Genomic DNA, 14,660 nt, shown 5'->3' with positions numbered 1-14,660 from the left:
GGCTAATTGATGTGGTCTGGCTCTGTGATCAAAGAATACAAGGCAGCTGTAAAGCTAATGGGTTTACAGCTGCTTTGCTTCACCGAAGTGTTATCAGGCATCTGGAGTGCTCAGCTGAATGTGTCCGTTACTTTTTATGCACTCTTCATCAGTGCAGATAGAGCAACTATAACTAGCTACTAGAGCAACTCTACTAGAGTAGAGTCACTGGGAAACCTGTTACCTGCAAATGAATAGGAACTTTAGCCTGGCTTCTACAATATTTACGTAGACCTTCAGCTGCTTTAAATTGTCATAGCACCACTGGCTGCCCACTCTGCTCATGACGGAAGAATCCTTTAACATTTTATTACCATTATACATGAAGGCAGAAGGTTTTAAAAGTTTTGCTTACTACAAAGCTGCTAGCAGAGGAGGTATGAGAAGAAGAAGGTACGCACATGAGAGCAAATATTTTGATGGCTGGCCTGGTAAGGGGACTGGGGGCTGGCAGGTCAGAGCAGGGGGAGGAGATGCTGCAGCCGTGAGCTTCTCCAGCTGGAGTGTTCTTCATTTTTGTTCATGCAATGCCTTGATACTAGGACCCTTCCAGATTTTCTAGGATTATCTGTTCCTTTTGCCATCTTCATTTTCCACATCATTTGGAAGTTGAAATTACACATTTATCAGCAAAAGATATAAACACCAGATCTCTGTACATCATATTTTTAAAGGGAAAAGTGGATGTATGTGGTGCATGGAGCTTACTCTGCCTATCCGGAGATCATTTTATGTAAATAAATCCAAACTTGAATTTATATTTTTTCTAAAAATATTTTTGTGCACGCATATATTTGCATTTGAAATGTCAAGTGTATCTTCCAGTAATAGTTGTTAACCTTGGCCTTTTATGCATCCTTCCGTATATTTTACAGTTTCCGATTAGCAGAAGTATCATTTTTAATTATGTTTGAAAATCAGCAGTGTAGATTGCTGAGAGGTGAGGCTAAGCGCTCTTCATTGCAAAAGCATTTTTCCCCCCCTAACACCTAGCTTCTGCAGACAGAAAGCACTAAGCCCTAGAGAAAAAAAACCAAACAGTTCTGCAGAAACTTGTGACAGCTTGCTTAGTCACAATATATGAGAAGAGAACCTCAGGAGGTTCATTGGTGATGTGTCACATTGTCTTCACTTCTATTGTCAGCTGTGCCAAGAAATATGAATGACTGCCTGATTCTGTGAAGAATTTATGAAAAAGCTATTACTGGTGAGAGAAGCAACTGCATCCCAAATCAAATCACCAGTCACTGGAAGGAAGAACACACTTTGTGCAAAATAGTAACCATGGATTTTATCATTTTACTGAGTTCTTTCTGTTGCCAGCATGGTGTTTTGTCAAAACTTAGTGATTTTTGTGGGTAGAGGGAAGTATACTAAATTTTCATATTTAGGTGACTAAAGACTGGTGCTTGTGGAGAGTCAGTTTATTCCACAGTTCATCCTGCCATAAACAATACCAGCCAGTGCTGTTGGCATCGTTCACTGCTAAGGTTGTTCCTTTGATGCCTCTCACAGGTGGCCAGTGGAGAGTGGAAACTGTCTGATGTATTTTTTAAATCAGTGAGACTTTGGTATGAGGAATGCTTAAGTAATAGCAAAACAAATACAACAATAACAAGGGATGATGTTAACATGGTTCAGCTTCTGTCTTAGCCAGTGTATTTTTTTGAGGATAACAAGAAAAAAACCAGCACATGTCTAGGTGATCAGAGAAAGTTTGTAAGACATAAATCAGAAGTCCTCGGAGGTCGAGCAACCTTAGTGGAAGGTGATAGAAACTTTGAAAAGCTGACACAGAGAGTTCTGGTTGTTCCTTTATCAATCTTCTAAAAAATCAAGGAAAATGAGGAATAGTTTTATTTTCTCTCTGGTGGACAGAAAAATGCTCCAAAATATTGATACTTGTGAAAAAAGAAAAGTCACTTTCTGTGACTTGTAAAACTGTGACTTGTTTTACAAAAATTAATTAATTAGCTAATAGGGGGAAAAGCGTATTACTTTGTACATTATATGCGGAAGCAAATGTTTTCATGGATATATACTCTCTTTAAGAGAGAAAGGCTGCAGTAGTCTATACTTACACTGATACTCATTGAGCCAAGTAAGAAGATGGGGAAGGAAACCCAGGGTTACTGTGGAATTTCATTGAAGGCATTAATTTATTGAAAAGTCTCTTGGTTTTATCATAAATGGGTGGAATCATTTTTGCACGAGAACACAGAGACCCTGGCATGGGAAACTATAGAAGGATGCTTTGTGTGGTCTTTCTCTCTAATGTCAGCAGCCATTCCACATGCCATGCCAAGAGGATGCAGGTGTTGCAGAAATAAAGAGAAAGCAAGCAATTTAAGTAATTCCCCTCTAAGCGAGTGCTTATTCAACCAAGTGATGTGTAAGAGGAATGTTTATTAATATATTGACAAAGAAAAAATTGCTATAATCCCTAGCCGTAATTGGGGAAAAAAGTGAACATTGAAATACTATTTAATTTAGGCACATAGAAAATCAAATGCAAAAAAACTCCTTCATAACCCAGCCCCCCCAAAACAACTGTTCATTATGAATAGTGTCCTTCTGCTGATGTTATGAAAGGTGCTATTCACTAAAAGCCTGTAATTTTCAGTTCCTGAATAATAAAAAAGAGGTGGAAAGTGTTAAATATTTCTGCATTTTGCAGTCAACAGGTGGTTGGTAGTCTCCTCTTCCCCTGCTGTTACAATTGCACTCTTAGGTAGGTAGGCTGTAAAGCTCAGACTATGGCAAGGTGTAGGTCCACACGAGCAGGTGGTGGTGTCTGCCTGCAGTGGGACAAGGCAGCTGCTGTGGAGAAAAAGAGTATGTTTATGTCATACATCATACCTGCGTATCAGACAGCGAACTTTAGGCCTAAGGATAAGAGCAAATTGCACACAGCATTTGGAGGGCTAAGTAAAGGGGAAATCTTCTGGCCTCAGTTGTACCACTTGTTTCCATGAAGAGCAAAGACCTGCTATAGCTTGATGAAAGTAGAGATACAAATGCCCTGAGAACATCTTTGCCTATATCAGCCCAAAATAAATGAGGTGGGTAGAACTTTGCCAGAAGTATGTATTATCTTGACTATAATTAATAGTGCTAATTTCTGTTCCACTTAATATTGCTTGTAGCTGTCAGATTCAAATTATGGAAAGCTGTATCCAAACACATTAACTAAGCTAGATAAAATCTCGGCCTTCTGAGATTGCAGAGTAGTGAGCATATACATGGGGAATGCTCAGGATTTCTCTATTGTGCTGGTTTCGTTTTACATCGTCCAAAGTTTTCTTATTTCAGAAGAAACTTAAAATCTTTCTTTGGACTGAGGGTATCTCATTTTGTTTTGAAATGTGGTTTTGAGCATAAATAGGCTTTTGTGGGATTCCATCATGATGTTCTTGCATTTTTACATGCTGTATTCTGATAAAAACAGCAGGCAGATTGTATTTCTTTATCTGCTGGAAAAGTCAGAAGATTTTCCTTACTTATCTGGGAATTTAGGAAGAGCCCCTTTGGGAGTTACAACGTGCCTGTGTGGTCAGGAGTAACTCAGGTACGTAACAGCTCTTTCTAGTACTCCAAACTGCTAGGGCAGAAGCTGCTCTGTGGAGAGCTGGCTTTTGCTGTCAGAGGCTTAGTGATGTACTTCTGGAAGTGTTTCTGCACTATGTTACTTGTTTCAAGTTTATGGACTACAAAAAGAAAAAATGAGTGTCGGCAATGCTGTGTTCATTTTTCACACATCTCTTATTTATCGGTAGGTTCACGCTTCTGAGGGCAAAGCAACACCAGTGTTTGTGGGTACAGCTTGCATATTGGGGTTTCTAGTTATGCTGGGTACAAGGAAAAATGATACAGCAACTTGGAGTAAGACAAACTGTGGAAGTAACTAGCTGCCCAAAAGCAGTTATTTTGCAAATTTATGTGATCTATGTGTATATGTATTTATATTTACAGACACAAGCTGATTGTATAAAATGTGCGTGGAATTCAGTTAAACCCATGACATGCCTGATACACATCGGATGGCTGGCTTGCTGACAGTATGGGACAGTTCTTGCTCATGACGTGTACGGCTCTTGTCCATCTCTTTGAGAACCTACCCAATGGCCTTTGTGTGTTTCCTGTAGTCAGTGGATTTTGCTGGGTACATATGTATGAGAGAGGAGTATTCTTCGTTATTTTTATTACTGTGTGATGAACCAAAATTTACCTTATTATTTTATAATAATACATTAGGTGCATCTATTGTCTCCCTGGTAAAATACACACAAAAATAACTTTCAGCCAAATCAGCTGTTTAAGGAGCAGATCACAAATGGAAGTTTTTTTATTGTACTACATTTTTTTCCCCTCCATTTACTATCAAAACTGACCTTTCACAGACTAGGTACTAGCAGCACTTCGAGCAAGACATGCAGATTTTCATTGCTTTGGGTCTTCTGAAAGCCAGGGCCCAATTAAAAGCTTTCTCTAAGGATACGTGAATGGGACAACAGATGCAAAACAACCCAAGGCTTCTGGCTAAGCATGCAGACAACTCAGATAATTTGTTCTTTTTTTTTTCTTCCCCAAATCCTCAGTCATTCCCTTGTCTCAAGAGAATTTTTATTTCTGAAGGAGTTCTTTAAAATTACTTCCTTTAATCACAGAGTTGGAGAGAGATTTGATGGAGCTTTTGACAGATATTCCTGTAAGGAAACTAAAATAATAGAGATTTGTTCCTTAATACTGTAAATGACAGCAGATTCAACAGCTGTTTATCATCCTCCTCCGTCATTGATATTGCACTGATTAGGCACTGCACTAAAGTGTGGTAAAGCCTAAGTTTCCATCTGAACTCCTTTATGTTTGTAAGGGAGGGTGTCAGCATTGTAGGTCTGGTGCTTTGCAACTGTCATAATTCGTACTGAAGTTTTTAGTATTCTGTTTCCAGCTTAAAGATGCCTTTTTGTTATCAGGACACTTGCATTTCCTCTCTTCTCCAGTCCCCTCAGGTTCTGCCCTTCCTCAGAGATTATATACCAAGAACAAGAAGTAAAATGGATATTTGGGTATTCAGCAGGCAGTGAAAACAGTAGCACACTTTTTATGTTCATCAGAAAAGGATCTGTGGCAAAGTTAAGTCACTGACCTTTTCTCCCTGGCCATGATGGGACTTTTCAGGAAGAGCTGGGTTCTGCTCCGCAGTGAGCTTGCATGGTGTGAGGAAGTTCACAGACATATCCTGTGAGCACACGGAGGGCTCAGCTGAGCCCTGAGGACGCAGTGTTAGGTCCTTTCTGATTAATCCACCCTTCACCAGCGTGTCTGGGTGTCACACTGCAGACTGTCTGGGCTTTTTTAGGATTCTCTCCTTTCTGCTGAAGCCTGCACTGAGTATCCCACAGTTGTGAGGTTCATAGAGACTAAACAAGATGCTTCTTACTCCAACTATAACCATGGTCTACATGGAGAAGTTAGGTTCAGTCTAGGACTGCGTTTATTGTGGAGATCAGAGGGGAAGGCTGTGCTTAAACCAAGCTCTTTACTTCTTCCCTAAAACCCTCCAGTGCAAGCATAGCCAAAATCCCCTGCTGCTATAGCTGTTAGAGTCAGCTCAGAGATGCCAAGGCAAGTCAAGGGGAGGGGAGACTGGGGAGGAAAGAGAGCTAAGGAGGTGGTGTAGGTACCCTACTGTCTTAGCCACTCTTGCCCACATAGGATCCATTAGGTTTCCAAAAAGCTACTCAGAAGCATTTTGTTTGAGATGGCAGCATGGCTTTCTGAGCCTTATGTGGCTCAGAAGAGGCAGATGTTCTGCAGTGTATTGATCTTTGAAGCCTGATGCATATATTACATTGTTTGTCAGTTTGTGGTATCCTTTTAGGCTTTGCAGTTATGGGTTCCTCCAGTGAGGCCTATTTTATTTAGCATTCAGCATATTAATTGTACATAAAACTTCATATCTGCAGCTCCTACAGCAGGCATCTCTCTGAAGAAGCCTTAAGATGTCATAATATTTGAAAGAGAAAAATGTGCATTTTTTGCTAGCACCTGTAATTTAGGTAGCAAAATAATTGGGTAGGAAGCATCTCTTATCTCTTGTTCAATCTGATATGAAAGACAGTTACAGCTTTTCAAATCTGGCTAAAACTATGAATTATCCTACAATATTTGGATGGGTCTAATTTAGGCAGCTGTCAGACGGAAATATTTTAGGTTCTGTATATTAGTAACACTTGCAGAGGGACTGTGGCTGTTTCCAAAGACTTTTTTTGGTGCGTGAAATGAGAACTCACTTAGCACAGTAACTACTGTGGAGATGTTTGAACAAATAAATTGCTTGAATGAAATAATTATTCCTAATAGAGAAAAGGAGAAGTTTGGATGGACTTTAATCATTCTTACAGCATCCTTGTTAGAGGCATATCAGAAACTCTAGGATGTCTGTTACTTTAAATGTTGATATACTGCTCAGGTTACTGTAAGAATTATTCCTTTCCAGTTCAGGACTACTGGGGGTATGGGTGTGCAAGTTTTATTTTATCTTATTTTCCATGTGAAGGACACATTCAAAAAACTGGGAAGAGCCTTTAATAATCATATTACATCACAGTTAATCAACAAAGGCTATAAGGACCTTCTATAAGATAAATCACAATTAGAACTTAAGTATCAGTTGGGAATTGGGCTATAATTCTAACTAGCACTTACCCTGTCTTTTGATACGGTACAAATCCTTCCTACCTATAAAGACTTTACTAGCCTGATTCTCAGCCTGAGGCTTTAACATTCTGCTTAGCGTTCATTTTATTTGGTTTGACACTCACCCATTGTATTTTGGATGAGTTTGAACTGAACTGCTCCACCTGATGGTGAAAACAAGAAGATGCCATCTCTCAAGCAATAAGGATTTATTTGGAAAAAATGTAATCTAGTGGAAGCACTTAACGCTGTAAAGGTATGCGTGCCTTAATCCAGGAGACCTACTAATAATATTCTGCCCCCTTTATACTTGGATGTTGAGCAGCTAAGGTTATGTAAAGGAGTTGCACAAAGATGTTGAATCCATAGTTTTCTTTCATTTTTCTAGTGAGATACCCAGTAGGTGGGTACTTGTACTGTGGACATGTGCTTCTCAAAGTCCAGATGCTGCCAGAACCTGAGATGCAGCTGTGCTTTGCAACACATGCATACTTAAAAGTATTTGTTCCTGCTCATGCACAAAAAGGGAAGTGTGTGGCTGCTCAGTAGCTGTTGATTTGGTCATGTTCTTATTACCCAATGTGGAAATACTTAATGGTGGAGTATGTTGGGTAGAAGAATTTGCCCATATGGTATTTTCTATCTCAAGTCCATTTAGTTGTTGTCTTGGTTTCAGCAGAGGTAGAGTTAGTTTTCCTCCTAGTAGCTGGTATAGTGCTGTGTTTTGGATTTAGTATGAGAATAATGTTGATAACACCTTGATGCTTTTAGTTGTTGCCAGGTAGTTGTAGTGTCCACACTAAGTCAAGGACTCACACACTGCCAGGTGCACAAGAAGCTGGGAGAGCACAGCCAGGCCAGCTGACCCAGACTGGTCAAAGGCATATTCCATACCATGTAACATCATGCTCTGTCTATAACTGGGGAAGCTAGTCAGGAGGTGGGATTGCTGCTTGGAAACAGACTGGGCATTGGGTTGAATTTTTTTGCCTTTCACATATGGTGAGCAATTACATTTGTGCATTGCTTGTATTATTGTTATTATTACTATTATTGTTGTTATTGCTGCTGTTGTTAATATTATTATTATCCTTTATTATCATATTAAACTGTCTTTATCTTAACCCATGAGGGTTTTTTCCCCATTCTCCTCCCCATCCCCTTGGGGGAGGAGGGGTGAGCAAGTGGCTGAGTGGTGCTTAGTTACTGGCTGGGACTAAACCGTGACAGTTGCACAGAAAAGGAGGTGAAAACTAAAGAACTCAGAAAGAAACAACCTACTTACAAGGAAAGATTTGGAAGTCTCTCTTGTGGCATTGAAAGAGAAATAATCAGATAATCTTGTGCAAGCAGCAAAGAAACAGGAAGCGTAACAGAGCTGCATGTCCCCAAGTCTTTTAGTCTGCCCAGCTTTGTGCAATGCAAGAGTCTGTAGATGCATGCTACAGTAAATTTGCTCTGACACCTTTCATATTGCCCTAAGATACCAGAGTATTTTCTGTGTGATAGTAAGATCTATCATCTCCGGACGGTCATGTCTTCAGCCAGGAAAGCCAAAGGTATGATTTGCTATCTTGAGCTGATGTGCGTGGGATAGAGGATGGATCCTGTATGGAAGGATGCTTATATGTAGCAGCACATGCAAGGGATGATCTTTAAAATATTTGAGCAGCCTAGGGCCAAGATATCCCATGCTATTGAGAAGGTAATGTGACATCTGAGCACAAGCTGATTACGTTCAGCCTGCACTGCTACAAAAACATTGTATAAGGTCATGGTGCCCCAATCGAAAATCTCTGTGAACAGGCAGGTTGTTCTAATTCATGCTGTGAAACTTTGAGGAATCTTCTTGTTATATTCAGTTTTCATAGCCTCTATCAAAAATTGTGAATTTTAAGCTGTTCCTGTAGTTTTGTACTTTATTTGTATTAAGCATATACACTTACCTTGCCCAAAATGGTGTGTACAGACCTTGTTTTGTTTTGTTTTTTTCTTTCTCTCTCAGACACCCTGGCTCTGGAATACCAGACAGTGCTGGAATGGGTATCCATATCAGGTAAAAGTTACAGTGCTGCCTAAAAACAAACATGGCACCTCTGCAGAGCTCTGTTTTTATTATGGTGGAGCTTTGTGTCAATATGTTAGTGTGAATGGGCTACTCAGCATTTCAGAACATTGCTAGATGCTCCCCATCTTGCTTGAATTCAAGATGAGAAAGATGAATATAGCTGTTACACCTGTTTTGAAATGAAGCATAGATCTGGGAAATCTAACTGTGAAAGCAGGCATCTGCAGTGGCAGTGAAGTGGTCATTTTTTACAAATTTCTGAGGATACTGAAAGTTTTAGCAAAGCCTCTGATTCAGGGGGTTGGGAAAAGCTAGTATAGTTTTCAAGTTGTTATACTGCATACAGGAGGAGACTTAATCCCTGGCAGTTGGTGTGATCAAAGAGGAGACTAAAGAGAGAAGGTAGGTTTCTCCTTTAGGTACTTAAATAGGGGCTATCCAGTCCTGTCCTCATGGAAGCTTACGACTAAAGAAGGTAAAATTAATGAGAGAATTGAGAATGGTTTCAAGTCTTTATTTTCAGCAACGTCCGTATTTTCATGGATTCAAAAATCATCAGCCTTTCTCTCTGTTCTAGGTCGAAGTATATAACTTAACTTCAAAGGAAAGACTTAAGTCATTTATCTCCTTTATGACAGAGAAGAATGCCACCATTAGAGTAAAAACACCCTTTCAGGCTGTGTCCTGCTGCACTCATTCCCTCTTTCAGTCCTCAAAAAAAATTTTGCTCGAGTTTGAAATTTGGTTCCCTTAAATCAATCTTCAAAAGAACAATAACAGTATATTTATTCCTTACTGCGCTGCTAAGGTTTTAACTAGTTCCAGGAATATTTAATTCCTAGGTCCAAGTTCTGGCCATCTTTCACAGCAACGTAGTTGCTTCGCTTCAATGGCATGCACATGCTGCAATAATACCAGGATTAATTGTAGCCCTATAACTCCAGAAACTATTCTCTGCCAGGGGAAGATGGAGCAGGACAAGTGAAAGGAGAAGGGTAGAAATTTTTTCTATCATTATCTGTTTGAACAGTGGCTTCCAAAGTTTGCATACCCAAAGAGCTTTGAGAAACCTCTCCTGTGCTTTCCATTAGTTTGTGCTACTGGACATAGTTGTTAAAGCATGGGATGTATTTAAACAGAGCAGTCAACCTGCTCTAAAGGATTTAATGTATTTTCCAGACAAGATAACTCCTGAGCTCTGCCTTGGCTGAACCACTGCCTCATTTTGCCTCCTGGTCTGATAGAAGTAACTTACAACATGGATGTTGTGAGGATCAGGGAATTAAATAAATCCTCCCTTTTATTATTATTAATAATAACAGTAAGGTAGTCCTTTCAAGGAAGAAGTATCATCATGTACATGGACTAGGAATGGACTTTAGCATCCCTTTCGGGAAAGCTAAGAGCCACCTGTTTTGTTAATACCCTTTGTATATCAGGAGGCAACAAGAGATTAAAGTTGTGAAGTATAATTTTTCCTTTTGTTATAAATCAAAGGTAACAAATGTTTCAAATGTGACTAAGATGATCTTCAAAATAATAACTTCTGAAGATAACTTTTGGTAGCTTTTTTAGTTTGAATTCTAATTCTAAACCTAAGCTTCATTAAAATGCTGGGTTTTAGTTCTGGTTTTGTTTTAAATTCAGCATCCAGGAGTCTCAACAGGGATGATTGAGACATTGTGCTAGCTGCTATCCAAATATAATTGACAGTGAATTCCAAAAGCTTCAGCAAAGAGTTTGCAATTTAAGGAGTCTAACCTGTCTAAGGCATATTACTTTTTTCTTTTTTTTTCCTTTCCTTTTTTTCTTTTTTCTTTTTTCTTTTTTTTTCTTTTTTCTTTTCCCTAAAGCGCAGGGAGGGGAAAGAAAAGCCCTCACTGCCAGGCCAGAAAGTATGAAGAAGAGTATTGTCTGAAAGATGCATGAATTCCCTGTAAAAGTGAAAAGCCCTGGACAGACTGAACAGGAGAATTGTGTTTAGGTTTGGGTGCCACTGTTCTTGAAGGTTGTGTACCTGTTGGAAATAGTTAGTGGGGATAATTGAGCAAGAATGACCCAAAATCTGATGTGAGAAAGGTTGAAGGAATTTGGTCATTTAGCCTCAGAAGAAATAATGACTTAAATTCCACCCAAGGAATGGAGGGTGAAGTGAAGAACGTTAGGGAAGCAACAGAAGAAATTGAATGTGGGAAGTGTTGAATCTTCATCCCTCAGAGATTTTAGGAATAATCGTTTGTCAGAATTGATATGGCTGCAGTCACTGGTGCCTTTCAGTCCTATTTTCTACTCTTTCTGTGCAAGAAGAGATTTACTTGTGACATAAGACCATGAATCTTACTGGTTAAAGAACGTGTGTTTACCAGACTTATCAGAAGAAAGAGGTCATTTAGAAAGTTAGTTACAACTTTTAGAGGGTGACAACAAAACTTACTATATCTAAAATCATGCTGCTAGTGGAGAGGGTCCAACAAAAGTAAATCATCAAATAAAAGTAATTATCAAAATCATTGTCTCAGAGATAAAAATGTCTACCGGGTGCTAATCAGGATTAAATATTGGGTTTTCAATTTTTGTTTTTCCTTAACTAGGTAAAATTTCTAATGTCTTGTTTACTACAAATCCTTTGTACGTTACTCAACATAGTATTGCAGAAATCCAGCTGGACTTACCGTAGATATAGTCAAATGGATCATTTGGGTGACAACTCTACCCATAAGCACAGACTAGTCCTATCAAAGTTAAGTCAATGGAGAGCTGAAACCTAACATTTAAGCTAAGTTAAACACACATTATTGATCCTTTTGTGGAGGGAAGACATGATATCCTTAGAATTCCCCTATGTTATCATTATATATGGGTTTAGAAATACTAATGCTATTGTTAATAAAGCAGCTGACAATCTTAATTGTTTTACTAGAAATTTTCCCCAGTGAGTTCTCTTGCAATAATGAGTGTAATAGTTGTAGTTCATTGCTAGCTCATGTTCTCTTCCCTTTTTTTAATTACACCTAATTAAAAGCTTACTGGCAGTCTCACTAAATCAGAAAAGGATTATATTGGCCCAAGAAATGGCTTTGAAAGATTGATTTTGAGTGTACACATTTTTCATAAAGCATAAGCAAATGTCTATATTTAAATAACCCACACAGAGCATTCAGTGGGTACCTAAGGACTGTTTCTCAGCTGCAAAGAACTGGTCTGCAAAAGGGGATGGGAATGAAAAGCAACTGAAGTGCCTCTTGCCAATGGAAATAGCTCATGTCCCGCTTGGATGCATGGTTGTGCCAGTGCAAACTGCTCTAGAGATGGTTCATCTGATCCCTCAGGAGATGCCCCCACGAGCTCCTCCTGTGCCAGGGCCCCCCTCTATCATTACGATGGAAGACATGACTAGCAGGGAGGCACAATAGGACTGGCTCTCTTAAGTTGGGTGCTAAACAGCCTGTGTGTGCCACCAGTTACCTTCTTTGAAGTTATCCCAGGTTGGTTTTGGTTGTGCATGAGTTATGTGTCTTGTTATTTTTATTTCTTTTACTTTTAAACATCTGTAACCATGCTGTATGTCAAACAAGATGGATAAATTTATTTTATTTTCTTCTTTCCAAATGTTAACATGTTCCCAGAAAATGGTTAAATTCTTTAAAAGTAGGATTTTGTATTACAAAGAGCCCTGTTTAAAGCTCACAACATTTTCATCATGAGCAGATGAGATGAGATTGTATGCTAGCATTACTTTAATCTACTCTAGCATGGTTTCTTTGCTGTGCTTTAAACCCACATTACTGATGTACAGCAAGATGTTTCAAGTAATCTTTCAAAACAGATTTAGGAGTACTCAGAATTTAGCTTGTTCTAGGTTCCAAACGGACAACATAACATAATTTTTTGGTATTACAGTATTATAATACTGTGAAGATTAAAACCTAGGAGGAGGGTAGTTTGGGGAGCTTTATTTTTCTAGAGCCATCAAAGTTTGAAAGAGGCAACCATCATCATTTTTCTTACATAGAATGCTTATGTATAGTTCAATAATCCCCCTGTGATTAAACATATCTCCTCTAGACCTCAGCTGCCTGTAATGTCAGTTAGACTCTATTAACCTTTTCTCATCTCCATCTTTCAGCCACTGATGCCTGACCTTCATTATTACTACATAGTTGAATTGTCATTCTACTGGTCCTTAATGTTTTCTCAATTCATTGACATCAAAAGAAAGGTAAGAGCAATGAGACTAAAAACAATGAAAGCTTTAAGCACATTTATTTCTTTACTTGAGGAATACCTGTATTACCTGTGCAGTGAACTGGAAACACAGTTCTTTCTAGTCACAACCTCTTGAAGATATTTGTCACTGAGAAACTGGTGTTGAAGTGCTTGTCTTACTCTGTTCCATGTTACTATGATACGGGGTTTTTCTGCATATAGGAAGAAGAGTCTGGAGTTATAAAATATTCAAGGGGAGATAGCATCAGCCAAAAAAAACCTTCTGCTTTCATACAGTGACTTGAATGGAATTGAACATGTAGTAGCTGGTAGATGTACTGTTTCTTCTAAGAGCTAAATGATAAAATATCAATGACAGAGCAAGACTACCTCATAAATTCACAGTATCACTTTGGTAAGATTTATGAGGGCTTTTGATTTATTCTACAAAGGGATGGTAAAAACAGGGATATGTTTAATATTAAAAAGTGGTGTTACATTTAATCTTACCTTTACAGTTATGATATTTCAAATAGCTGAGCATTGCCATTAAGGGGCTATTAATCAAGAAAACAAAACTCTGGCCAGATAAAACCATTTTTCCAGTATCAGTAGCAACCTGTTCCATATTCCTTCATCTAAGTTTTCTCCAGGAAGAGTGCTAGTCCATAGCAGAACAGGCAGCACAACAGTTCATTCTATAATAACAGTCCATTAAGCTATTCTTGCAGGTTTTTCTAATGTTGCAAAATTATTTGTCTAAAACATTTGGAAGGATTCTATAATATTTTTAAATGCCTCATTCTGCTGTCATTTAATTAAATGATTATAAGCTATGCTAATGGAAAAATCCCTGTTTACTAGAGTTTTAGCAGGAGCATAACTCTGAAAAGAATAAATGAAGGGTCCAGTATGTCCTGAATAAATTTATCTGCTATTTGGAACTACAATGTGCTCCTGGGAGTCTTGTGTCAGAGCTACATTTATAGATAAACACCTCTTTGTTTGAATTTCCAAATTTTTCCAGAAGTAGAAATCTCAAGAAAACATCCACAAATTTTAAATCCATATTGGAGGGCAAATTGTAAACAAAACAACCAATTTAGGATGAATACATGTGAATCCATTGCTTGCATTGTCTGTAGAGGCTAAGCATTCTGTTAATCATGGGCTTGAAATGAGTGCAACTTCACTGTTTCAAAAAACAGTAATGCAGGAAAAACAGTGCTCAGCGGAGCTGTATGATAGTGGAGATTAATTTAAATTGAGTAACATTGACTAATATACGTAAGCTGCAGGTCCCAGCAATACTGAATAGCCATTTGTCAATATATCAACCAAAACCAAACCTCCGCAGCAATGTTACAGAATTGTTCAGGTTATTGCTGCAGAAATGTATTGTGTCTAATCAGTCCCCTTACATTCATATTGAGCCCTCTGCACTGTGCCATTGGTTATATTTTATTTTCTTAGTGTACCTCTTGAGAGAGAGGAAAATGTAGCAGTGTTGCAATTGCAACAGTACTGCAATTTTGCAGTACAATACCTCTTTAAAGAATATTTAATTGATTCCTAACTAGTTGCTTTGCTCACATGAAAAGTAATTTGGAGGCAACCTGAACAGCATCGAGGTTCAGTGCTGAAG

The 14,660-nt window shown here is 38.6% G+C and overlaps 1 protein-coding gene across 3 annotated transcripts in view; it reads left to right on the top strand.

Annotated features, from left to right (window-relative positions):
- CERS6 (ceramide synthase 6) overlaps window positions 1-14,660 on the top strand; it is a 133,575-nt gene that overhangs the window by 87,493 nt on the left and 31,422 nt on the right. For 2 of the 3 annotated variants that reach the window (XM_075756744.1, XM_075756745.1), the window contains exons 5-6: window positions 8,747-8,797; window positions 12,936-13,028. The exons of the other annotated variant lie outside the window; for it this stretch is intronic. In XM_075756744.1, coding sequence (XP_075612859.1) covers window positions 8,747-8,797; window positions 12,936-13,028 — 144 coding nt within the window. The remainder of the gene's footprint in view (window positions 1-8,746; window positions 8,798-12,935; window positions 13,029-14,660) is intronic. 3 annotated transcript variants of the gene reach the window in all.

Source organism: Balearica regulorum, chromosome 6, assembly GCF_011004875.1.
Source record: "Balearica regulorum gibbericeps isolate bBalReg1 chromosome 6, bBalReg1.pri, whole genome shotgun sequence".
Lineage (NCBI taxonomy): Eukaryota > Metazoa > Chordata > Aves > Gruiformes > Gruidae > Balearica > Balearica regulorum.
Note: the sequence above shows the minus strand (reverse complement) of the source record. Positions and strands in the feature narration are given on the sequence as shown.